The sequence below is a fragment of the Anser anser genome, assembly GCF_964211835.1.
Source record: "Anser anser genome assembly, chromosome: 15".
In the NCBI taxonomy this organism is placed as follows: domain Eukaryota; kingdom Metazoa; phylum Chordata; class Aves; order Anseriformes; family Anatidae; genus Anser; species Anser anser.
The window spans coordinates 7,833,176-7,859,237 of NC_139736.1; the positions used below are offsets into that span (position 1 = coordinate 7,833,176).

General features: G+C 38.3%; 1 protein-coding gene and 1 long non-coding RNA gene across 4 annotated transcripts; one reads left to right on the top strand and one right to left on the bottom strand.

The window, feature by feature from the left end:
- The first annotated feature begins 248 nt into the window (after positions 1–248).
- On the top strand, positions 249–14,186 carry LOC310882122. The gene is made up of 7 exons (XR_014572814.1): positions 249–387; positions 498–771; positions 2,664–2,746; positions 3,425–3,559; positions 8,681–8,760; positions 13,436–13,520; positions 14,049–14,186. It is a non-coding gene; the product is annotated as an uncharacterized lncRNA (long non-coding RNA).
- SMIM10L3 (small integral membrane protein 10 like 3) lies at positions 3,569–23,401 on the bottom strand. Of its 3 annotated transcripts, none has more exons than XM_083800413.1 (3): positions 22,017–23,401; positions 8,661–8,718; positions 3,569–8,578 (listed from the first exon to the last, which is right to left on the bottom strand). In XM_083800413.1, exons 1-3 carry the CDS (start codon positions 22,200–22,202, stop codon positions 8,484–8,486), a joined length of 339 nt encoding a protein of 112 aa, XP_083656539.1. In that variant the 5' UTR covers positions 22,203–23,401; the 3' UTR covers positions 3,569–8,483. The 3 variants fall into 3 exon arrangements, with proteins under 3 accessions (XP_083656539.1, XP_083656538.1, XP_083656540.1); XM_083800412.1 differs by having other exon boundaries at positions 3,569–8,581; XM_083800414.1 differs by lacking the exons at positions 3,569–8,578; positions 8,661–8,718 and adding an exon at positions 14,149–20,667 and having other exon boundaries at positions 22,017–23,381.
- Between the last annotated feature and the right edge of the window lie 2,661 nt (positions 23,402–26,062).

Here is a 26,062-nt window from a genome sequence, read left to right on the forward strand (position 1 = left end):
CTCTCATGTGACGGGCGGCGGGGGGAAGGCAGGCTCGGCCGGCTCTCTGCCGCCGCCCCCCGCCGCCTCTCCCCCTCAGGGGGCGGCAGCTCGCCCGCCGTACCCCCCCCCGGGCCGAGGGGCCTCCCTCCTGCCTTCTCCCCCTCTGGGTGTTCCCGGCAGGTTTGGCCTGGCGGAGTTGAGGCCACGCAGAAGCGTTCCCCGGGGGGCGACGGTGGGAAGGGCTGAGGGGAGCCGTCGTGCTGGGTATCGCTATGGCCGGGGTGTCTTCTGGGTTCTGTGGTAGCCAGAAAATGTCTGCAGAGTCGTTCCAAGGTGTCTGCAGAGCCGCAGAAGTCGTTCCAAGGTGTCCATGAGGGAAAAAGGTGACAGGGAGATGACAGGAAGGTGAGGGGTGAGAGCTGGGCTGGTGTCACGCTGTCAAGGGGGACGAGGTGAGTGGAAGTGTCCGAAAAGGAGCCTGAGGCTCATGGTGTCTGTGCTCGTTTCTTCTGCAGTCTTGCTTGCTCCTGATGCTTTGGTCTGCTGCTGGAGAGATGCTGGATGCTTCCCCTGCTGCAGTGGTCATGAAGTTTTGTGTATAAATGGGGCTGCTTCATATGCAGCAAGGGGTTTTGCCTGGTGTGTATTGTCTGTTTTGGTAAGTGAAAAGATTTGCCTGGTTACGGATCTAGGACTCAAATATCTGTGGGATTTCCTAAGTCCTTGCTAAAGATCGTCGGTGCGATACCACAGCGGTCAGGATATCAGCCGCCTCCAAAGTCTGTAAAGGTAAGCAGAAGTGTGCTGGCGCAGACCAGTCTTCCTTCCTTCCCAGGCACCACCCCACTTTACTTTTTAAAACCTTCGGTGTCAAAATTTTATTCAGAGAGGAAACTGGGGGAGGAAGGGGTCAGCCAACAGGAAAATATCAGGGTTTTCATTTTCCTGTTGTAGGCTGGCATGGGACAGCGTACTGTCTAAAAAGCTGTGTCAGGAGTGCTCACTTCTGGACACCACTGCTAATCGGTGGCTGTTGCATCCATCCCCTTTTGCTGAGAGCTGAGCTTTGGTTCTTACAGCTGCTGTGGTGATAAAGCGTTTTACCTCAGCAAGAAATCATAAACGTCGTACACCTCTAAGATACTCCTCCGTATTTCATATTTTAAATTAACGTTTATTATAAGTTTAATCAGTTAGTGTATAAAAAGGAGATGATTACATAAAACAGAAGCATTGCCTTGGTAGGAGATTTATTTTGAAATGTGTGTCTATGAAGTGAAATTACAGAATGATTTTTAAATAAATTTGAATGCGGATGAGCTGACAGTGGGTTCTGAATATTTTTGCACACTGAGCGGACTTAATTTACATTAGAGGGGAATCTGTCATGAGAAAAATTCAAATTTTATTTTGATCACAGATTGTTTGCTTTCATTTAATCTGTGTTGTTTTGCACATTTATATAAAATACATTTCATTCTGTTCTTGCTTTTGTTTAGCAGTATCATTTTTTCCTTCCTGTATTCCATTATAGCTTAATATGCTTTTGATACACAGAAAATTCTACCACAAAATGAAAGCCCAATCACTAATTCTTATAGCAGAGAAGAGTGAGCCGTGGTCTTCCTCCCACTGGCAAAATTCCCGTTGACTTCAATGGAAGCAATACTAAGCTTTAAAATTCTCAAAATTAGTAGCAAAGATGAAAATGATGTTGTGATGCAAGCAAGATGAGAAAAAAAGGATTGCCCCAACTATAAGTGATCAGTTGGGATATTTATATAAACTTCATGCTGAAATCAGATAAACTTGTGAAATAAACTAAATGTTCTTTATTATAACCTAATTATTAACTTGAGCGAACAGTTATATTTCCATTTTTTTGCTCTATTGAATATGTAGCTTACTCTGTTGTAGGTTTGAAAGATATATCATTCAGTATCCTCTCAAGGAAAACCTGTTCTTTCAGTCCTGTTTTAGTAGGATGACTTACCAATGATATGAAATATAAAAGAGTATTGAAATTATAGTGTCTTCTTTAAGGCTGTATGGCTCTTTTTAAGATCAAAATTATTACCTTACTGTCTCCTTTTCACATGTTTAACTTCAGTCTGTCATGTCTGGCTAAAAACCAAACTAGGGCAGAAGATTTTTTGAAAATGTACAGAATAAACTAAAGAATTACAGTCATAGTTCTACAGTGTAATGAGAGTGCTTCTACCATACCAGAACAGCTCTGTATTTTTTGGTAATTCAACAATAACATTATTAAATACTGGGCAGTTCCCTACCAACAAAGAAGCAGATGCCAGATAACAAGACAGGTTATAGTCTCGGCAAATTTTAGGATGCACTCCAATAAAGTATTTCTTACTCATGTGAATAATTCTCTCACATCTACTTTGTTTTCCTGAACTTTGATCATTCTTCTGTTATGAAACATATCGATTTTATTTTTCTCTCTGTGTTAATAAGGGTTTCAATCAACAGTTTTGTGAAGATTATTTGATCTTTTTTTTTCTTGCTTGCTGTCCCTTCTGTAGTCATAGCTCTATTTTTACCACAAGTATGTTTTGCCAGTTTTATATCCACAAGTCTAGCCTTCTGTGTTGGAAGAACTTCATAGTCTGTCATTCGTGTAAATAATAGTCTAATAGTTGGTCTGTTTAAATTATTTTTAGGGGAAAATTGGGCATTCTCCAAAAACTGCTGTTGGCAGGATTGATTCCTTGATGATAAATGTGGATATTTGCTGAATTTTCAGGTAATATACTTTGCCTTTATTTTCCTTTTTCAGATAGCTTAGTATCTTTTTTGATTAAGTTTCCACTAAGTAGTAATTTATCACATTGTGTTTCATTTTAAGGGGTCAGGAGCACATCTGTTATGACATTTATCGTAACACAGAGAATCAGTGAAGACAACTGAATCCCTTACATCATATTTTTGTGGTTTAAGTGGCTCATTAAATCTTGAGCCATTTTTATGGATTGCAATTTAAACCAGACCCCAAGTGATAGTGAATGAAAATCGCTCTTCCCCCCCCCCCCCTTTTTATACATGTTTTTTAATAATTGAAGAATTTAGGTGTAAGAAAGCCCAGTTGGTTATCACATCTTTTCCTCAGCATGAGACGATTCCCTTTTTTCTGGATTACTATTTATCAGTTAATGGAAATTCTGAAAAGAATCTTAATTATTATCTTCAGTTTACTTGTAGAAAGAAATAAGCTTAATCTTACCGTGATAGGTTTCCTCTTTCAGTAATGTAAATGTTGCAGTGATGTAAAATACCATTTTATGATTATAGATTTTGTAAACTTTTAATTTCTAAACAAAAGCATGAGCTATGGTGGTGTTCATTACATGAATTACAACAGGAAAGTAGATGGTAACATGATATATTACAGACTTAAATACCATTCTGAATTTTCTCAACACAGAAAGAAATAAAGAACCTGCCATTGTGCCATCAGGCTGGATGTCGGTATCTTACACAGGGAAATGGAGTAATGCATCTTACTGTTGGAAGGAAGAATCTGAAATCGTATTTGAGGAGGCAGTCATCATGTATGCAGGTAGTCCCATTTCATATGTTCAAGACATCACTAATTGGCAACTTTTGCTTATTGTGACTTTGTTAGATTTGATAAGAAGGATTTTGTAGTTACCTTTAAGCAGACAAGTTACTCTTAAAGAGCAAGCATCTATACGCTTTTAAGAATACATTCTTAAAGAAAATGGATGCATCTTTTAAAGAATATACATCTATCTTAAAGAACATAGATGTTGTGCAACATTTTGTGTACTAGAATTATTTGATTGATTTTATTGCTCACTTAGATGCTCACATGGTTGGAAAAGTGGTGCAAGCATTTCATTTCCTGAGACAGTATCTTTTCTGAGATAAAGTCATCGATAGTCAGCTGTTGTATTAAAGATTATTTCTGTTTAAATTCTAGACAATCAAACAACTTTTATTTTTTAAGAAGCAATGCCTGATAGTTTCCAGGCAGGAAGGTCTTAGTCCATCACCATGTCTTTTTTCCCTGTTATTTATTTATTTATTTATTTATTTATCAGTACTTTAATAATCTGGTATTCTTGAATCCCTAAGGCAAACTCTTTGACTTCCTCTGTCTGGCACATGGGTTTTAGTCATGTATTGTTTCTCAAAATGTTTGTGCTGTCACACACATCATATTTGTCTCAGCTGGAAAAACACGTTTATAGAAAATCCTGTTTGCTAGTTGTCTTAATGGTTTCAAGAGTGCTTGCACTTTTCATTTAGTCCAAAAAAAATTTTACATGTAAGTATTTTATATTGCTTTGGGGAACATCAAAGCTCAAGCTTAGCAAATAAATCATATTTTATGAATGGTGCTTTTCTGTATGGATAGGAAGCTTATTCCCCTAAAATAGTCAAAGAAGCAAAATTAAATGCCTGTTTAAATGCTTGTTTTCTGAAAAATTTATGTGCTCTTTATGCAAATTAACTTCTAAATCACATCCTGATTTTTATTTGTGATATATTTCAAATTCCAATTCTTGACATATTTTTAGGCTTTTTTTCAACACTTCTAAATGACTGTAATCTATTTTTAGCATCAAATACCACTGGTTTTGGAAGTCATTGCTGGCTTCCATTGTGTAACACTGATAGGGCCACTGATGAGTGATTGAGCGAAGAACACCAGAATGATCCAGTGAGGAAAGCCAAATGCATTAAAAACCGTGGAGGTCCACCAGCTCTGTAAGGCTTACGATGTGAAATACACCAAGTGTTAGAACTTGTTCTACCTGTATTAATTATGCATAGTACTAGAAACAAACAGGATGCTTTTGAGTATGAAAGCTGCACCTAAGATAACAGAAAAAGATGACTTGGATTCAAAGCATCAGGTCTGAAACAGATCAATAGTGGGATTTTGTATAGAACTTGAAGGGGTTTTTTATCTAAGGAAAATGAAAGAGCTTGATATAAAGTAGTTCTCCAAGGGAGAGTGCACTGACTACGGCCACGCTCTGTTCTCACCCTGAGAAAAAGCCACAGTCTGTGAATTCACCTCTGCTGGTAATTCCAGCTTGAGGTGGCTGCAAATATTACCGCGTAGCGCTCTTCAGTCTCACCAAGGCCTGGGATTTTGAAAGTCCTAACTCATCCTACCCTGGGAGCTGTAGCTGGCTGCAAGCCACATACGAGTCCTGCTCTATCTACATACACGTGGCAGCAGTTGAAGGATTTATTGTAGTAATGCTGATAACAGGGGAGGCCCCTACGGTTCCTTCCTCCCCACCTGGAGAAGCCTGCTTAAACAACTCCATAGTGTAAAAGGGCTGGCATCCCAGCGTACATATGACAGCCAAGTGACAGGCTGGACTTGCTCATGACGTGCGGTGTTAGAAGGGTTAGACCAGGTGCTCTTGTTGATTCACCAGCGAGCATCTGAAATGCAATTGCATATCTCCATGTGAGCTGGCTCAAATCTGGCTTTTGGCAAGTCAGCAGTGCACAAATCTGGGTTTAATAAGTATGGAACCATAAATTTAGCCAGGAGTAGGAACTGTCAACTAATGATGGTGATTTTTAGTGCCCTCTTAGCTGTTCATGTAACTGTTTGGAAACCATGCTGTAAATCAGAATACTCAATCCAGATTTTAAAAGTTCTCTCTAAAATAATAATTTTCAACCTGTATTACTCCATTGATCAAGTTTACACCACAAACAATTGCACTGGCAGAATTACAGTGCCAGTTGTTAGACTGTGACACACAGGTGGTGTCAAAAGAAGGCAGAGTGGTGGATAGTTGTTTTGTCGGTAGGGACAACATCCCTGTATAATCCTAATTTTATTCCGAACCACAGGCTCTCCATCAATTTCACTTTCTGATCCCTCATGCTCAGCCCTTCTCAAACTGTACCTAGAGCCAGACTATGCTTGTCAATACCTCATCTGTGCACTGCTAGATCACCTAATGGTAGTAAATTGATCCAGATCAAATATGAGTATGTAATTGCATTCTTGTCAAGATCAGACAGCTGCAAGTCCCAATGTTCAGACCAAGCTTTAACCTGGCTTTATAGTGGCAGCTGAAATACCAACTTTAAATTAAAATCAGGGGTAAAAGCACTCTTTACTCCTTGTTTTGTTTTTTCCTAAATGAACTTGTACTGTTGGGTTAAATACGTCCTAAGAATTTTGTGCCACGTGGCCATCCAAAAACTGAATTTAATGTAGCATGAAATTGTAGTTGTGTACTGGTGAGAGTGTGCCTTCAGCTTCTCTTGTACGTTATTTTTAAATACATAGCTCCTGATGAGTCCAGAAGCAAAGGGGAAATGATTCCTCGTTAAATGGTGGTGTGTAGTATTTTAAATTCTTACTGTCTCTAACCAAGAAAGGTCCCTATTTATTCCAGCTGCTGTAGTTAGAAAAAATATTCAAAGTCTGAAGCAGAACAACACTACCTAAATCCTTTCTTTCTCGTGTCTCTGCCCACTATTTTATTCCTTGTATGTCCTCGTAGATGTAAGAAAAATCCTGTACTCTTCTGTATCAAAGCAGAAATGTTTTGGTATTTTCTTGCCATAAGAAGTATACTTCCAATTTAAAAAACAGTTCTTCACCATAATTGTCTTTCTTGTGCTGTATTTCTCTTTAAAGTCTTAAAGAAAAACTCTAAGTGCAAGATGATGTTAAGCAAGGGAGAGTCAAAGTTAAAACTTGGCAAGCACTAAAACAAAGAATTTTTCTAAGGAAATGGTGGAGACGGGTCAAATTAATTCCTGATGTAACTCCATTTACCTCAGTGCGGTTACATGAAGGATGAATTTGGTACCTTATGCCTCTGGGGTCAGAAAAGGATTTCTGTGATCTCAATCAGCAGTATAAAATAATCATTCTTAAGAAACAGAATTGTAAATTAAGCCTGATAGAACTGTCTCTGTTATTTTTAGTCTATTAATACAACTGTAAAAGAACAATAGGTCTAGAGAACAACAAAAAGGGCTTCATAAAAAGACTAGTACATGATGATTTGCAGCCAACATCCTCCATAACAGTTTGTGGGAAAAAGGAATTATAACAGACTGTTAAAATGGGCAGTGACATCAGGGACAACTTCCCTTTCTTGTAAGTGCCAAAAGCTTTTCTCCAGTTTGCTGCATTGCATCTTTAATTTTTTTCCTCCAATCTCATTCTTCTCCCTGACCATCTCTAGTTCAATTGTCCTTTCCCTCAAGTTTCTTTTGGTTCCACTGTGTGCGCAGGGATCTCAGGTCTCTCTCTGTGGCTTCTCACTGCTGAGTTATCTAACTTCTTCTCTTCAAGCAGAAACATTCAACGTCTTTGGATGGAGAAAGGAGAGGTGTTTGGCCTTTGCCCTAATTTCTTTTTAGATTTTAAATTTCGATATGCTTAAATTTGATATGCTTTAAAGCAATGTATTTTCACTCTGAGAACCCAGCCTCCATGTGTCAATCTGTAGTGCTCAAATATAGCTATACCCAGAGATTACTTCAGTTTTAAAGCCTTGTTATGAAACATCAACCTCTGCCTCCCCATCCTACTCCCAAATTGAGGAAATACTTCTAATAGCAATATGTTAAGATCTTTCCATAGTATAATGTAAAAAAAAAGCCATGTAGTACATTAGTGCAATTAAATGGAAATCAAAAGTCTGTCTTTTTTTATCCTTACCAACATGCAACTGTCAGTTTTAATACAGAGGAAAGGATCTATGTATACATGCGTATAAAAGATGTGAAAATACAAAGGCATTTATTGAAAACAGACAAAACCAGGAAGATGATAAAATAGTAGGAGGAAGGGGCCTCAGATATAAAAACTTGCTTTGTATAGCAGAATTTATCACTAAAAGCTAGGGTTGGCAAATTGCCACACTTTAGATAAAATAAGCTATGTAATGTAAAAAAAATGCTTGACAGTACAAAATACAGTAGATGCATTTGCAAAACTAATGTCCGACCAAGAAATTCAATAAAACATTTTTTGAAGGTTCCTTTTTTTTTATGTGTATCTTTAAAAGCTTAATTATATTTTCTAATCCTGGAAATCTCAGTTGTACAGATGCTAGCTCTCCTCTTAGGATATCTGCATCAGGTGTACCATTCAGCAGGATATAGAAAATTTCCAAATATCCAAATTAAAAAAAGATGATGAAGATGCATTTTGAAAGCAAATTTTTGTTAGCCAGAACTATTGAAGCATGTTTTATAGAAAGATTATTCACATTTTAAAATACCTACAGTTTTAATCCACAAAGTACTCAGGTAAACATGTACTGCTAAACATTTTCAAACTGGATAAAGAATATTTTTTCATGCAGAATATATTTTCCATTTCCTTATTTGTTTCTGGGAAAAGATCCAGAGCTTTAGGAAATAAGAGGACACTTATACCTGAAAGACTTGTCATGTAAAAGTTTTTGAAACCTGCTTTGTTTTTGAGAACACTACAAAAACATGAGAATCTTGGGTATTTAGTTCAGGTATTGTATCTGCTTAGAATAAATGAGCTCTCTTCCGCAAGGATATTTTCTTCCTCTGGCCTGGCAAGGTTGGAATTCTGGTCTTCCTGCTAAAAGAGAAACCATTTCAGTAGATGATGGATAATGAGCACAGCTAAATTCTCATGACTAACAGAATCATGCCCTTACTCTCTATTCCCATCTGCAAGGCTTTTCCAGAGCTCAGCATGTATGGAGGATACCAAACCTGAAAAACAAGATGGCAGATAACTACAGTTAAAACAAACAGGTAATTTTTTCAACATCTTCATCAGATTTACAAGATAGACTGTTACCTGAGTACTGCTCCTATTCTTAAATAAGGTCTCTCACAGCAAAAAACTTCTGTAACTTGTTGACAGGAGCTATTATCTCCTTCATAGATTAAATCATTCCATGAAGTATTTTTAGGCAGTTCTTGTATCTGAATCTTCAGCGTCCTGATTGCTTCTACAGAATTTCAGATTTACTCTTTATGAAGAACAGTAGCTTGGCAGTTCTTCTTCTAGGTGCTGCTTGTTCCCTGAAATGGCTTGGACTTTATGCATAAATTGTACAAATCTCTCCATTCTATAAATGTACTTCTTTCTGCTTTAGTAAAGCTGAGATAACATCGTTATAAGTTAAAAGGAGATAAATTCTTCATTATTCTTCAGCTAAAATAAAAAAATGCTTAAAATTATTAGAGAGGAGATAAAATTGTTTCTGCTAGGTTATGAAACTGCAAATAATGGCAGATACATGCAGATGAAGTATTTTTCTCAGAAATCTAAACTTATAATCAATTAAAGATACTGTATCAGAATGCTGACCATGGGCAATAGGAACTAGTAAAGCAGTAGCTTTATCACAATGGGCTTTTGGAAGATCCACATTAATTCCACAATAATGCAACAGAAAAGAAAGGTATGCTTTTATCATGCTTCATGTACATTGAGGAATGTATTTCCATTCTTTGCTACCAGACTTCTAATAATTTATGGAAAGTACTTAAAACTTTAGCAGAAATACACTCTTGAGCTAGAAAAGTATTCATGCATGTGTATATTTATATGTAAATATATGTATGTCTATATACATGCAGGCAAAAAAACCTACAATTTCATATTTTATGCTAATGAGACAGTCTTTTATCTCTAGATCATAGGATTAGAGGCATTCCTGGTTGTGTAATGAGCAAAAGACTCTCCGAAGGCTGTTACAAAGCCAGCGTGGATATCCTGCCTTGGTTTCAGCCCAGTTTTGAACAGAGACATGGCACTCACTTTGAACAGCTGGTTCTAATGGGAACTCTTTCTCGATTCCTTTACAGACCCCATTTACAACACACGAGGAGCAGACTCCACCTCTAGCTTTGGAGTCTGCCTGAGTAAAATCATTTTTCCTCCCATTCTGCCAATCATCAGCAATTGTTTAACACTTCTATAGTACTTCTTAAATAAAGAAAGCCACAGCTAGTAACAGCAAATTAAAAAGATGTCATCAAGTGAAGTAAAATTCTCCTTGAATTATTGAATTTACTGGAAGCTGTGGTGTCTTCTTTTGTAAGTGGAAATTGCAGGGAGGCACTCTATTACTGCTGTGCCTATGTGTGCGTCACAGTTGCAGCACCCTTTAGGATAACTGGGAGAAACTGACTGGGGGATTCTTCTTTACGATAAGAAGCCATTTATAAATAGAAGAAGAAATTATTACAACATGACAGTGTTTGTTAAATTAATTTGAAAGCATAATTTGAATAAAGATACTAAACATTTTCTCTAACTGCAGCACCAATGTCAAGCAGCTGACTTTAAACAAAATAATGCAAGAGCCAGTACATCCTAGGTGAACAATGTGTGAACAACAACAACAAAAAAACGAATACTCTAGGAAAGAAAAAAAAAGGTTACATTTACTCCACATAAAAGGCTATAACTGTATTAATGACTGTGTGCAGTTCATGTGAGATTATCTAAGATTACAAACCAATATTGACTAAAGCTATGTAAAAAATGTTAGCAAAAGTTATCAATTTAATCATTCAAAGAAAGTGCCAAATGATACCATTTTATAAACTGGAATTCCCAGCAGTTTTCTTTGTTTTAGAAGGCCACCCAGTGTGCTCTAACTTTGGACATTGTGTAATTTACTTTTCTAATTCTCAGCTACTAAATGCTGACAGTGTGTTTCTAAAGAATACATTTATTTTAACAGTGTTTTTTGCTAGGAGCACACTATTTGGAAAGTATGCAATGAATTTGAAACCACCTCAGACGCATGGTATTGTATCCATTTGAACCGCTGGAAGGGTGCACGTTGACTCTACTGTCAGCAGGCCTGGACCATTAACTTAGCCTAAATTTAAGGACATTCCCAAAAAACGCAGGTCCTGACCTCGTAGTTTGGTTCACATAGGGATATCCTCACGCTTACAGAGCTCTGATTAAGTCAACAAGGCTAGGCATCAGTACTGATCCTGTGTGATTGGATTACAGGATTAAAGTTGTGATTTGTCCTACTAAAACCACTTTAAGTTACTTAAACAGATAAATCCAACTATCTGATTTCTTTTCTAATTGATTACACTTTCCAAAATGAAAAAAAAAAACCAACAACAAACAAACACCTTGCTTGCTTCACATTTTTAATGAACTACTTCACCTTCCTGTTTACTTTTTCATAAGGTGTATCTAGGGCTGGAAAGATAACAGAAATAACAACTCTGAGGGAAAAATAGTACAGGTGTTATTTCGCTTTCCCATTAAACTGATATAAAATACTTTTGCTTTTTTATTCCCTCTGATCCCATTTCCAGACTTTATTTAAGTCCATCCCCCCATGGCCCCTGTCCCCTGTTCTATTTGACGGAGTTCTCTCTGTAAAAGAAAGTCAGCCCATATCCAGGTTGTCTCATCTCATGCTGTAATTCACATTCCTCATCCTATGTTCCTGGTGAAAAGATTTATCAAAAATAACCAAGGATACGTTCAATGCTTTTTTTTTTCTTTTTTTTTTTTTCTCCTTGTTAGGCCTTCCCCTGCCCTGGGTTTATTCCTTGCCTCTCAAGCTCTTACATGCTAGGTTGAGAAGAGTTGTCCTGCATATGTCATTATCTCTCACAGCTAGAGTATCTGCTAGGAGGTGGAAATGCGATTCCTTCCCAGGCAGATCAGCTGCTGGATTTGACAAGCACGTATGAGTAACAAAGGCTTACCAGATGTGTTTTCACTGATAAAAAGCATTCTTTTATAGTAACTATAGTAGCAATAGCAATATCCAAAATGCAGTTGAAGCTTTAGACAATGCTATTTCAATAGGGGCCTTTAGAAAAAAGCATTTCCTATGTGGAGGAAAGACAGACTGCTAAATAATCCATTCAGGAACAGCTATAATGCCTTGTGGATACTTTATGAAAATACATTAGAGTTTACTGTAAATTGAACAAGTAACAAGCTTGATGAAGCTTTAAAAAAATACAGTGATGAAAATCTCTACAGACTTCTGGATTGCTGTGATGGCAAAGTAAACAGTTTAGCTAAATAGAACTTAGAAGGTACAGTTACCAACTGCAAATGCCTGATTATAAACCAGGAAGAAAAGTGAGGAAGAACTCTGAAAATCATGTTTGACAGTGACAACACAGACCACACAGTTATTATTTCAACCAACAGATTGTAGGGAACACATACCATATATCACAGTGAAGGACTAAAAGCCTGCTATAGTCTGCACAGATGTTCTCCCTAAGCAAGCAGCTAGAGAACAGAAGATGAAACCTGACCTAAAAGTGACCTGGAAGTATACAAGCAAGCCCTTAGAAAGGTGCTCTACTTCATCATATACTTTTTTAATGTTAAATACCTTTATATTGTAGGAGAGGAGCAAAGGGCAGAAATTGGAAATGTTATAATTATTTCTAACTCTGGAACAAGTCATACGTGCCTGCAGTCATACTTGGAATGCAAGGCTTAAGATCTGAAAGGCAATTTATAGGAAGCTCTGCTGTAGAAAAGATTTTTTATTACAAGAGGCCAGACAGGAACACTGAGCTCAGAAGGGTCATTTGTGAATAACTTCCAGCTTAAGTGATTAAGGGCTCCAGCCACTAGCCCGACCCACCCCTCCTCCCCACACACACAAAAAAAGGCGTATCAGAAACATCCTGTTTGTCACTGCTGCTGGCTTTTTGTTCAATGAGCAAGAGGGGGGAGCATTTGACTTGTGTTGGTTTTGGTTCTTTGCCCTCAGGGATACTTTTAACAATGCGTAATACTTGAAAGAATTCTGAAATATTGATTTTTTTTCTTTGAACTATAAGGTTAAAGATAAATATATTTTGATATGCATAGAAAGCATTTATGATAACAAATAAAAGCAACACTTCCTAAGGCTCAAAATACTGATAATGTGCTTTAAAAGCATGCTTGACAACAAGATCCTCATCCTTTTTTTTTTTTTTTTTAATGGAAGGTAAAGCATTTCAAATACCTTTCAAAAACCTTCTTCTAAAGATATAGGCATAATTTCATCATTTTGTTAAATTATTTTAGTTCGGTTGGTTTATTTTTTATTTTAAGCTGCTGTCGTATCTGCCAGAAAAGGCAAGAGCTAAGAAACACACTGCAAAGGTGAAGGATGTATGAGTCTAAATTGCCAATTGGTTCCTTTGCCAATTTCAGATTCACATAGAGGTCTGTGCTCCTCTACAATGAGAGCTCTATTGTGAAGTGCAGAAAGAGGATTGATGGCACTCTGTTAACTGTGGATATCTAACCATATGCTAAAACCTCACGGCACCTCCTAGACTATTAGATTTATTACCCCCCTTTCTTTTTTCTCACGTTAAATTCATGTTTTGAGGGAAAAGACGCTCAGCATTTATCATTAATAGTATGTTTGAATTTCACAGCCATTTCTTCAATGTCAATATCATTTCTTTTCAGGATGAATACTGCACATAACAGTAGCATGTTTCCTCAATATTGTCACTTACAGCATCAAGGGACCCTGAGAACAACCAAAAAAAACGTAAGTTAATTATGTCTTCTGATTCCAGAATAAATCATCCAGTAGCAGCTTTCAGTAGGGAGATCTGAAGTGTGAAGGTTCTCTGGCCATTTATTTTTTACTGCTCAACATCAAGCAGAAAATAAATGTTTATTCGACTCCTCTAGTGTCACTTTGGTCAGCAAAAGCAGTAAGTCTAGCATTTAAACCCTTAGGAAAAACATGCAACAGTATTATCCTGACTTATGCAAGAGAATTGCTGTGCATTTTCTACATTTTTATCATGGTTTTCTTTCCTCTTCTAAAATGAAACTATGGTGCAAGACTAGACCTAGTTAGTAAATACCTTGGAATTAGATTCACTGTGACTGGTTCATTAAGGTGTGTCAAAGAAAAAAGTGTAAAAAGAAGGCCAACCAAGTAGCATGGGTTGCTAATATGATTAAGCTAGCCTAGAGCTCAGCTACCATATTTCCAAAGCCAAGCATAAATGCACTTGTTTTAAAGGTTTTAAATGTTTGGTATGTGATAAACATTTTATATTGTCAGGAATAGGAGCTCTTAAGTTATATGCACATCTGTACACCTGACTGAAAGATCAGAATGAGGAGCAGCACAACTAGCTCTTCCACTGAGCACAGACAAAAGATCTTTTTTAAAAGACTTTTATTTGTTTTAAATAGCTTGATAAAACCCACCAATCGGTATTCAGAGTTCAATTGTAAACAGTTACAGTAATTTACCACTGTGTATTGATTTTGTACATTAAGCTATTTGCAGTGACAATCCATAAGACAGGTCAAATTCAGCATATTTATAAACTGAAATGCACTGTACTAAGATAAAACAATGCCATAACTGAAAATATTCAAAAGACTGATGTTTAACTCCCTCCTGTGGTGTAAGCAAGCAGCATCACAATCGGCTCCTGGCAGCTTAGACAGCACTATTATTCAAAAGTCTGTATTCATTGCATTAGGACAACAGATTTCAAGTTCACTATGGAAACTCACAAGTTGAAAAGTGTTATAATAAATTTCTAAAATACATACAAAGTTGTAAACATCTTTCTCTGGAACACACACAAAAATGGTTTGTGCCAGACTTCTCTGTCTCCCATACTGTAATAAAAAAATAATTAGGCCAAAGACCAAGGCCATGGACTAAAATTGTTTTGCATGGGTAACATCACAGTTCACAGAAAGTATTCTAGTGTCAGCATTTAAAATTAGTGTCACCAGCAGGGAGCAGAACCCATCTTAAAGGAAGTTCATGGAACACTCATCAACTGATGAACCAGGCACTAAGCAATAGATTCACCTATTTTTAGTAACAAAAGCTTAATTACATCCAGATATTTTTATATTTGAAAAAAAGGTGAAATTGACTACAAGCAGAAAATAGAAGAACATTGCTACTTGGAGAAGATTGGTTTTTAACCATTTTTGCTATCAGGTTCTAACTATATAGATCTTGCACAAAAAGAGATTTTCCAAACAGACTATAACTATACTGAGATCACACAAACACACAGGATCATTTCAAGGCAGATTTTTTTTTTCTGGAAGTCCCTCAGGCCATTTTCAAAAATGTATTAGTTTTCAAATCGATTTCGGCATTAACAATGAAATAACTGTTTACTTGATCTGAATCTTGTATCACCAATTCCAAAAAGACTAAGATCATTGAGATTTTGGAATGCAATACAGAATTAATTTCAAAGTACACACTTATATGGCTTACTTAATGCAGGGTAATAAAGAAGGATAGCTTCATTCTAGCACATCCATATTATTATTCTTATTTTCACAACAACTGCCAGCAGGTAGATTATCTGTGTCCTTGTATTGAGTATATGAGCTGATCATAAATATTAATATTTTCATAAACAAGTTGTTTGTTTGAAAGTTCTGTCAAGTGCAGCTCCTCACTAAGGATTAGAGGCTTTGTAGTCTGAGATACCAAAAGGGAATTCATCACAAGTATTACAAAAATCCTAAAAAGTTTTTTTTTCCAGTTATTGACTGTGCATCACAGAAACAAGCATCAGGACACATTTTGTAATATGCAATCTAGAAAAAAAAAGTTTTAAAGTATTAAGAGTACATTCATGTGATTTTTTCAGAAAGTTATGCTATGACTTAAACAAAGTTTTGAAGCCAGTGTAACTGTTTCTTAAATTTCAACCTCAATGTATTTGATAAGCCCTAAATCCTAGCTGCAATTCTCAGCTGACAGAAGTAAACAAACTTAAATATTAGATTTTAATCAAAGCAAATGCTTTGTTGGGAAAAAGCAGAAATATATCACACTGACTACTTACTGTTCTGTCAGATATACCACTTGTCATACACCCTCATGACAGACTATGGATACTTGCATCTTGATGTGGTTACTGTCAGTTTGTTATGCATTACAGGGGAGCATTTCTGAAATTACACAATTTCAGCATGTGCTTATGCTGAGGAATGATGTGGAGGGAAGAGAATGAAAACATAAGTAGGATCAGGCCATAATTAAAAACAAAAGGAACAACTTGACAATAAGCTGATATATTGGGGAAGTACAGATTTGCTTCTTCCAAAAATTAAAAGAATGTATACTTTTAGTATAGGTATACACACACTCCTTAAGGAGGGTCAAAGGAGGAAAAAAGGAGGAAAAAAAAGCAAACTTTGGCAAAGTTTAAGAAAGTGCCATTTTTAAAGTTGTAAAAAAAAAAAATGAAGAAGCAAGAGGCTAAAAACTGTCTACAGTTAAAACTGTCTCATGGTGCATGAGAACGCATACAAACAGTTTCTAAGATTGCACTAGCTAATACCACACTGCGAATTACAACATCATCTCTACTGAATTTTGCATTGTAATGTCAAGAAGTAAATAATAGTTTGCATAAGCATTCCAACATCATACTGTGATAATACATTTTTATCCACATGCAGAGCTCTGTGCACATACATTTAAAAGTGTATTTTCTTTTTTTTTTTTTTTAAAGCAGTATACCATATAGTAAATTTCCACTTAAGTGTATGTTTGTGGGAAACTATTAGGCAATTCTCTAAATATTGAGTATTTTCGTTGTTTTCTAATGACAGAAACACAAGTTTCCTATGTAGTACAGGAGGGATCTGGACACTGGTCGATGAAATTTTAATAAGCAAGAATTGTTTAATAGAAATACCCCTTTTCAGCAGCAGTAGAATAGGAGGACTTAAGAGGAATTGGACATAAGAAGGCAACTCCCGGTTCAGTTTAAAGATCCCTTGCCCCTATTAAAAGTTATTTTTCTGTACTATAATAAATCATCCAAAAAACATTCTCAACCCTTACAACACATTTATTCAGAAAAGCAATTTCCATATAGAACTTAGAGGCCACAAAATTCTATACAAACTGGTTCTAAGCAGAGACATTTTCTATCTTTTGAGATGAGCTGATAACAAAACATTTGTGGAGAGAACAGTGGCCTAAACCATATATTGTGTTTGATTTATATAAAGTTTCAAAGGATTGACACCCTTTTGGTTTACTATTCTCCCACTAGAGAAGAAAAAAAGCCATTTGAGCATTGTCTCTGCTAGTCAAACAGTTCTATTAGTGCAAGAATAGTGTTTCCCATTTATGGCCTCCCCATGCTTAAAGTGCAGTATATTACATGAGATTTCAGCATACCAACCATCCTTTATTTGAGTTTCAGAAGGAATGTTCAAGTTAGAAAGTTACCTTTTAGGCTTCAAGCAATAAAATCCAAGGCAAAGTACATAAGCTATCTTAAAAATGGATTAAATCCACTCACTTAAGACATTCTTTAAGTCTTATATTCAATATACATATAATACACAAAAAATAACATGTCACTTAACTGTATTGTATCTGTATTTAATGTGATCCTGTAAAAAGTAATTAAAGGCCACTCAATGCAAATTTTGCTTGAAACAGGACTATGTTATCTGGATTGCGATACATAGTATGTTTCAACATTCCAAGATTCCCACCTGCACAGGCTTATCAATAATGAGACAGCTCTTGGCACCCCACTGTACACACAGTTAAATTCTAATTAACAGGTGATTTCTCTCATTTTCCCTTTTTTTTTTTAAATCACCATTAAAGAGTCAGTGTGTTAAAAACTGGATTAGTAACTATGCCTTCAGCAACTCCTCTTACCTGTTAACATGACAATACTACTTACAAACTTTTGTTTTATGTACCTGTGGTTCCCAAAATACATGGTTCCCAAATGACGTACAACAGGGAAGAGAATCTTCCAGGCCATACTCTTCATCTGAACAGAGGGGGTTCTAGGCAAATACAGGTACAACCATACCAACAGATTCTCTAAATAGGAAGTTCAAGCAATCAGTTGTGGATTCAGGACTACGTTTGGGTGCACCTTTAAAAACAAACAAACAAACCTCACCATACCCATACCAGAAGATGGTATTTCTTTACCTGTGTAGCTACTTACAGAAATTAAAGATGCAGTTGCACATTTCTTTTAAGCAATCAAGCCAGCTTAAATAGACTCCAGCCCCAACCTCCACCTTCATTCCTGTACCCACAGCTCTGCCAGCTGTTAAACATACAGCAGGGTTAAACTGTATACAGACAACAGTTCACACCATAACTCAAATAAGCCACAGACTTTTGGGGAAATGTCTTTGTTTCTTGTGTTTTGGGGAACCACATTACATCAGCAATCTTGATCCATAAATGCTTGCGTTACTACCACTACAAGAGTGATAAACTGCAGTAGTGGAGATGGGAGAGAAAAGTATGAACGGCTTGACGAGAAGGAAACTATTACTGTCAAAATAATTACTTAAGATACATAATGCATTATTATTTTGAAGTTTCTGTAGTTTTGTGACTAGAAGTCACGTAGTCGAAAGTCTAGAACTTTAACAATTAATAAAAATGCACACCAGGGAAAAAGTTATTTTTTTAAATTAAAGCAAATGGCTTTTTATCTCTTCTAACATCCAGAAGAAATAGTCAACCAGTTGGGATAAAAGCACAACGTGCCATCTAACACAAGAAGTAGTATACCTTACTTTTAGCACTCAAGTAAGGCTTAGAAAAAGATATATCCTCCAATATCTCGCCCCATAACACTGCTAACCAACATCTCATCTTCATAATCAAGGACTTTTCTATGCTAGTATACCAACACCCAAGCAAACATTAGAAACACTACTAGCTTTCCAGGTCAATACAATTCAAACTGAACGTAACATCATCACTTACTTCGTTTCTAAAGTGAAGCAAGTTAGATAGTAAAAATGACGTGATGTGTCAGCCACTGGCACGAGTTTACTCCGCATTAAATCCTCACTTAGCTGAAGACATATCCTAAGCCATCACATCAATACCTCCCTCTTTAGGGACGTCCACAGAGCATACTAAGCCTATATACTAATTCAGTTGTTGAGAATTTTGGACACTAAGTTCAAATTTTGACCTACTGCACAATGAGTTTCTCCATCTACATGTCCACAGGATCGTATTCCTACAATTTCTTATTCACAAGCAGCTCTATTGATTTCAACATGCTTGCTCCATTGTTTGCCAAACCCTGTTGCCAGAAGTCTGTCCCAAAGCCAAAGTCAACAGGCCCAGAAATGATTACTGTGCCTCAGTGATAACAATCACTATTTCCAGGAAAGAAAATGTTCTCTTAGAAAATTATTTATAGTGTGTCTATTGTAGCCCAATAAAGCTCATGAGATCCTGCTTAAGTTAGAGCAGTATCACCCTTGAAAAGGAACACTGCTGAGAATTATGCCATATTGAAGACCACCACCCCAAGAGCTTTCTGATTCAGAGTGTTCTAAGGACTGATACATTAGTTATGGTTGATTTCACACTGGGAATTCAATTCTACAAGCAGGAGTTTCGTTGGAAATGGTTGTAAACAGTAGCCAAAGTACTGAGCAAATACAAACCCTTAAGAAAACAAAAGGATCTGTGCTAAACAGTCAACTTGAGTTCTAGTCTAGTGTTAACAGGACACCTGCAGAAGTCCCAGAAAGTGTTGAGATTAAGTTCGTTCCAATCAGAGGCAGACATTCTGTACTAAAAAAAAAAAAGCCTCTTATTTCAACAGCCAGTTTTACCAGCAACTACACAAGTGTAATTTTTACTTTAGCTGTCTATCACTAAAACCTGAACTGCAACCTTGTCTCCAAGTTAATCGATTCAGTTTCTATTAATGTTAAAAAATAGTAACTATTAAAATTTTAGTATGTTTTTACTTTCGCTACTGCATACCAGAGACCTGCTAGTGCAAAAGCTAGGACAGATATTACTAGCTGTAGGACGTGAAAACTGGTAGTCACATATTGTACACTTGAAAGCATTGTCTTATATCCAAGTGGTTGCTCTGAAGTAACAGGGCTTAAGTAACAAAGAAAAATACATGATTTCTGGTTGTTTAAGAGTCCTGTAGCATAATCATTCAGTGAGGCAACTGGAACAGAATAGAGATCAGTAAGCCCACCAAACTCCGGCTCTTCAAGAAGTGCAAGCTGCAATTCATTCTCTGTGCTGCTGCTCACTTCTAATTCCAGAAACTGCAGTTCTTGATTACACTGCACCTTTCCCAGCCATGCATGTGCAAAACATACAAAGTTATCTCCTGGGCAGCTTAAGCTAAAGTCTGCAGCAAAACTACGAGCTTTCTCCAGCCAGCCCATTACTGAAATATTAACGCAGTGAGAAATCCCATCAAGCCTGGCTTCCCCAGAAGAAAAACACAGACAAAATGAATCTTTCCAAGGAACTGCTGGACTCGAGCTTCTCCCTGCTGATTCACTCAAACTCAGAGGCATTTCTTTGCCAACATAAGGCGGAGGTATATTAATAAAGAGAGAACAATTCCTGATGTTAAAATAAAATAATTCTTTTTGTAAACTGCTACTACGATTCTGAGAGTTGTTCAACACGGAATGTACACGTGTCAGGTGAGCTGCAGCCTTGTGATGACCTGGGCCACTGTCACATACTCTTCCTGGGTTTAAATCTTCTTCCTTCATATTCCTATAGAAGACAAACATAGCTTTGCTGTTTCACAGCAGAATGAGCTTGAAGAGGAACGTGACTGACTGTAGTTGCAGCATAGAGTGCAAGCAGCATAACAAGTGACAAGTCAGTGGATCTCAATATGGACCTAGGGAGAAGGAATACAGAAAGTTATTACACTAATTTCCCACCCAGGTATTTTTTTTTCTAAGCTCATCCCACAAGAAAAAAAAATCATCTTTTCTCTAGATCTTAGTATATAGAAAAACAAAAATTCTTTAACATAAAGAGGAGCCCAAGTGCAGAACTTAAGAGTAGTCCAAACAGACAAGTCACCCTACAGACTGCTTTGAACATATCTAAAGGGGTAGGAGGTGTACCCAAATATAAACTTTCTTCTGTACTTTCAGTTTAATGTTACCAAAAGAGAGTTAGTAGCAAGCAACAATGTGAGTCAGCAAATGAGCAGCTGTAAAGACTGACTGTGTAACAGCATGATTTTCCCTTAACAGTACAAACGCAGACTGTAACTGATTAGAGACTTAACGTTAAAGGCAAATATTAAAGTCATGTTCCTGTAAACAGAAGTACATGCTGCAGTCAGTCAGAGACAACGCCGGAAATCAGGAACGTGGTGTGAACAGCTTCCCGAAGGGAACTGGCCAGACTGGCAGTTAGAGGACACTGCTTATACTGCAGCCAAATGACAAGCTGATGGTATTACAAGAGAACCATTACGTAGCAGCATAGATAAGAAGCAAAGGCGAGGCATTTTTAGCCACGGAGCTTATTACTATGCCATGTGTGTAATTTTTGGCAGCGTGGCTCAATATCAAGCTTCAGAATTGCACGACAAATGCGTCCCAAAAATAAAAATATGAGACACCGCATTTTGACCTCTTCCCTCTCCAGCGTGCCTTTCACAAATCGCAGGCTGCGACCAGCCTTATCTGTTAGCACTCGGCCACCAGCCAGACGTCAAAACTTTGGGCACAGCTATGTTTACGAGCAGAGAGCGAGCGCCCAACCTTTGGCTACATCAGATGTCTGTAGCCTGCTTCTGTTGCCAGTTATGTTAAAAGCAAAGCTTTCATTTCAGCACCAAACCAATAAAACTTCCACCCTGTGAGGGATACCAGGAATGTCTTTAGGTCAAAGCTTGTTTAGGGAGCCCCACGTTTTGTAGAAGATGCGAGAGATTAAATTTGAACTGTCATTTTCACGCAGTTACGTTATTACTTAAAGCTGCCCCTGCGTTCTCCCTGCTTGAACTGTTCTTGGCTTTAAACACATCATTTTATTAGGAAATTATTTTATCAGGCGCCAAGCACACGACACCCGAACAGAAGCGCTCCCAACCCAAGCTAAGGATGCCCTCAGGGCGAGGATGACTCGGTAACGAGGACAAACGTGAGGGCGGCACACGGGGGCACAGGGGCTGAGCAGGGAGCAGCCCCGGAGCACGGTGCCGGCCCCGCCAGCCCGCCGCCCACCCACCTGCAGCCGCACGTTGAGCATCATGGAGGCGACGATGTAGAGGTACGGGAAGTTGATGCGGAGCTTCCAGGCCAGGTCGAAGAAGATGAGGAGGGTCCTGGTCAGCCCCTTGCAGAACACGCCGTACGACCTGGCCACGGCCGACTGGGAGAGCCTGGCAGCCAGGGCGGACAGCGCCGCCGCCATAAACCCGCGGCCCGGCCCCGCCGCCCGGGCCCCGCCGCCGCCACCGCCACCGCCACCGGGTGTCAGCAGCGGGGAGGAGCCCGCCGCCGAGCGACGTGCGCGCCGCCGCCTGCGTGCTGCTGCGTGCGCGCCGCCGCCTGCGGGAGGGGGCACGCCCGTCTGAGGGCGGCGCGCGGCCGTTGGGCCCGTTGGGGCGGGCGCGGCCCCTCAGCTCCCTCAGCCCGGTCACCGCCCGCCGCCGGCCCTCGGGTGTTGGGAGCCCCCGGAGAGCGGCTGGGGCTCTTCACAGCCCTTCCCAGGCGGGCTGGAGAAGAGAAGCCCCAGGGCTTGGCTCGCTGAACCTCCTCAACGCAAATTAGTGGGCTGTCTGTATTGATAATGATTTTTGCTTGTTTTGCCCCCCTCCCCTTTTTTTTTGGAATTCTGTTCTTTATGCAGTTCGGCGATCAATTCTGAAAACCACCTATTTGCACAAGGAAATGCTTTCTATGCTTTTCAAGCCAGCACTTCAGTTCTGAATTTAAAAGCAGTGTTCAAACATAGGTTGCACTTAAACATTTTGCAGTCATACCCTAGGAAGCTCTTTGAGGTATATTATCATCATGACACTTAACTTTGCCAGTAGGGAAAAATGCCCCCAAAACAGACAACCAATGTCATTTATGAAGATAATGAAACACGAAAAAAATGCCCTTTTCTACCAGAACTCTTCTATGTAGTTTCATTCAATCAACTTTTAATAACTGTAACGTGAAACAGAAAAATCAATCTATTGATCTAAACTCCTCATGAAATATTATTTTGTTGCCACAGGATCACTCTGGTGCACAGAGAGAAATTCCGGTACAAAATTGGACACGCTCCCAGGTTTATCTGCAGTCCCTTTGTCTGTAATGCTGTTTTGTTCGTTAGTTACATAATAGAGCGGAAAACCCCTGGAAAACTCACTCTGTGCCTGGAAACTGTAAACAGTCCAATTAAGGAAAATACAGGCACTGGCTTGTGCTCTCAGGAACTGGAGTATTTTAAGGATGCGGTGTGTTTTGAGGGCTTGTCCATCCTGCACGTGAGGAGGTAACGCAATACCTCCCTGCTGCCTGAGGTACCAGGCAGCCCCTCCAGCCTGAGCGGGATGGGTAGAACGTAGTTGTAAATGGCAGAACCAGTCACTGGAGCTGTCCTTAACCAGTTCTTTCACCTTATCCAGCTTCTGAACAGATCTGAAGGAACCCACTTGGATCTCAGGCCTTCAGATAAGCCTCTTATGAGTTTGGAAGTCCAGGACCCCCTTCCTTCACTCCCTGTTCTTCGATTCTGGACAGCTGTAGCTCATTGCGGTCATCTAAGCAGATCTGACTGAACGTCAGACTGTGGAGTTAAATGCTCTCTCAGAGGTAAGATTATCCTACTGATTCTTAAAAGCAAAACACTGCTTATTCAGATCAAAAAAGTATCAAAGAAAATGCATCTTTTAGAACCCACCTTATCAGAAACCTATCCATCTTCCCCAGGGTTTCCTAGCAGATTCAAAGCTCTTTGGATCCCTTTTTAGTCACAGATGTTAGTCAGTCCTTTAATCAAAGCTGAAGAATCCCCTCTAAGGCCAGGATTGATCTGTCTATGATTTGACATCTCTGTGCCTGGGTCTCTTGAGCCTACCTGCCACTATTCCAAAGAGGAGACAGGACTTACCTGCACCATCTTCATTTTGGAGAACATGAAATGATAGCCTCCACTCTCCTCACAACTTCATTCATAAAGTATCCTTTAGGTTATTTCAGCATGTCTTGCAAAAAAGAGAAAGAAAATGATGTATATTATTCATAGAGTTAATGCAATAGCTTGCAATTCAGAAAGGTTTCCAAAGACGGGCACATGCTTCTTTCTGCAAGCAGTAGTATTACTGCTGTGTAATGTGTCTATGTCAGTTCAGCTTGGGTGTTTTGTGAAGGCAGTGGTGCTGTATCTTTTTTCCTCCACATCTGAAGTTTTTAATAACTGTGTTAGTACTGAAGACACTGGAGACACAGGAACAGAGATGTGTCCAGGCCCTACAACTGGAATTCCAAGATAACTCAAATTCCTTAATGTCTCCATTCCTTTCTCCCTTATATGTACTGCAGCCATCTACTCAGCAGATGAGCACAAAGTGATTTAGCTGCTCTAAGACATTTAGCAGCTTTTTGTGATTATATTTGAATGCAATGTGATATACAAAGACTAAATCAGGAAACTGATTAGCTTGTATTTATCAGTTGGTATCTGTCATTCTCATTAGTTTGGGCTCATGTTGTTAATTGACAGAGTTGTGACACTATCGATTTTAAAATCTTAAGAATTTGACACACAAGAGAAAATACTGACAGTAAATTACTTTTTACACTAAAATAAGCAATATAATTAATAAATCAGGTCATAACAACGAGTTAGTGTTGGTATTGATTTGGATCTAATTATTTAATTAAATATTGTGTTTGATAAAATAATCTTTAGTTTTCCAACAAAGAATGCAAATTGCAAAGATAATTCAATTGAATACCAACTGAAGAGCTTCATCAGATTTTGTCACATCAGGATTTGGAAATTAGATACTTATTAGACAGTAAAACTAAACCCCAAAGCCACCCCCCACTTCTTCCTTTGATTTCAGCTCTGTCACGGTGGTAAAATCCTTCCTTTTCAATTTAGATAGAACACTGATTACTTTAATATGCAGAAGTTCAAAACTACTGATGTGCAATTTGTGGCTGAGAGCTGCAGAAATCCTTTTCCATCAATTTAGTGCCATCATTCCATTTTGCTTCCTAACCCTGACTCGCCTTTCTCTGTTGCATCAGACAAGCACAGCTTTATCTTTGAAGTCCTTTCATGCTTTATTTCATTCTGCCTAAAATTTCTCCTCAGGAATTCAAATATTTATTCTTCTATTCAAAGAAAAAATGTTGTTAGTCAACATTACTTGTTACATTTTCAAAATGTACTCTGAAGCTTTCTCAACTTTTATCTGTTATGTTTAGGAGTTCCTCATATGCTCATACAAAGAGTTCTCTGTTCTCCTTCAGGGCTCTTAAGTTACCATACTTCCAAAAGAAATAAAAATTACACCCTGGATGTGCCTACCACATAGACCAATGTTACCTAACAGCATCCCCGTATTTAACTATATCTGTCTCTCCTCCGCTTTTGGATAGGCCTCTTTTGGGAAGGGACCTCTCTGTGCTCTGGTGTGTAACACAACGCTCCTCATGCCTGTGACAGGGTCTCCAGGGTTCTCTGTAAGAACTACAAAAGCATAGATACACTATGAGCACTTAGAATTTCAATGAGAGAGAATTTAGGGTTATTTATACTTAGTTTCTTTCTGGTATCTTTTTATATCCATTGCTATGTAGGCAAAAAATAAGACAATCGACAAAATGATTGCAAAAGACCGAGATCATAACAAGAACTTGAAAAAGGGAAAAGTCAGATTTTTTAAACAATAAAACATTTTGTTCTCTTCAGTTCTTGTAATCTTCTGTACTCTTTTGGACTGAAAGTTCACTTTAAAAAAAAAAAAAAAAAGGGAAAAGAAAAAAAAGAGAGAAAAGAAAAAAGAGCCAGATGGTTCCTAACAAACCTCTTCTTGTGAGTGGGTTTTTAGGGCTGCAAGGAAACTTGTCATCAGCTCTGGTAGCACGTCTGCTGATGCCGTGCTTTCCTTCCCCAGCAGCAATCAGCCTTGGCACTCTGCAGTCCCAGGCATCCCTCAGAGGGTTTATTGTCCCTGCTGACAAAAGCGTTCAGTTTACTCTTTTGGTTTGTGATGTTGTCTAGTTTTGAGCCCCCTCTCTACAAAATCTTTCAGAAAACTAGGTGTA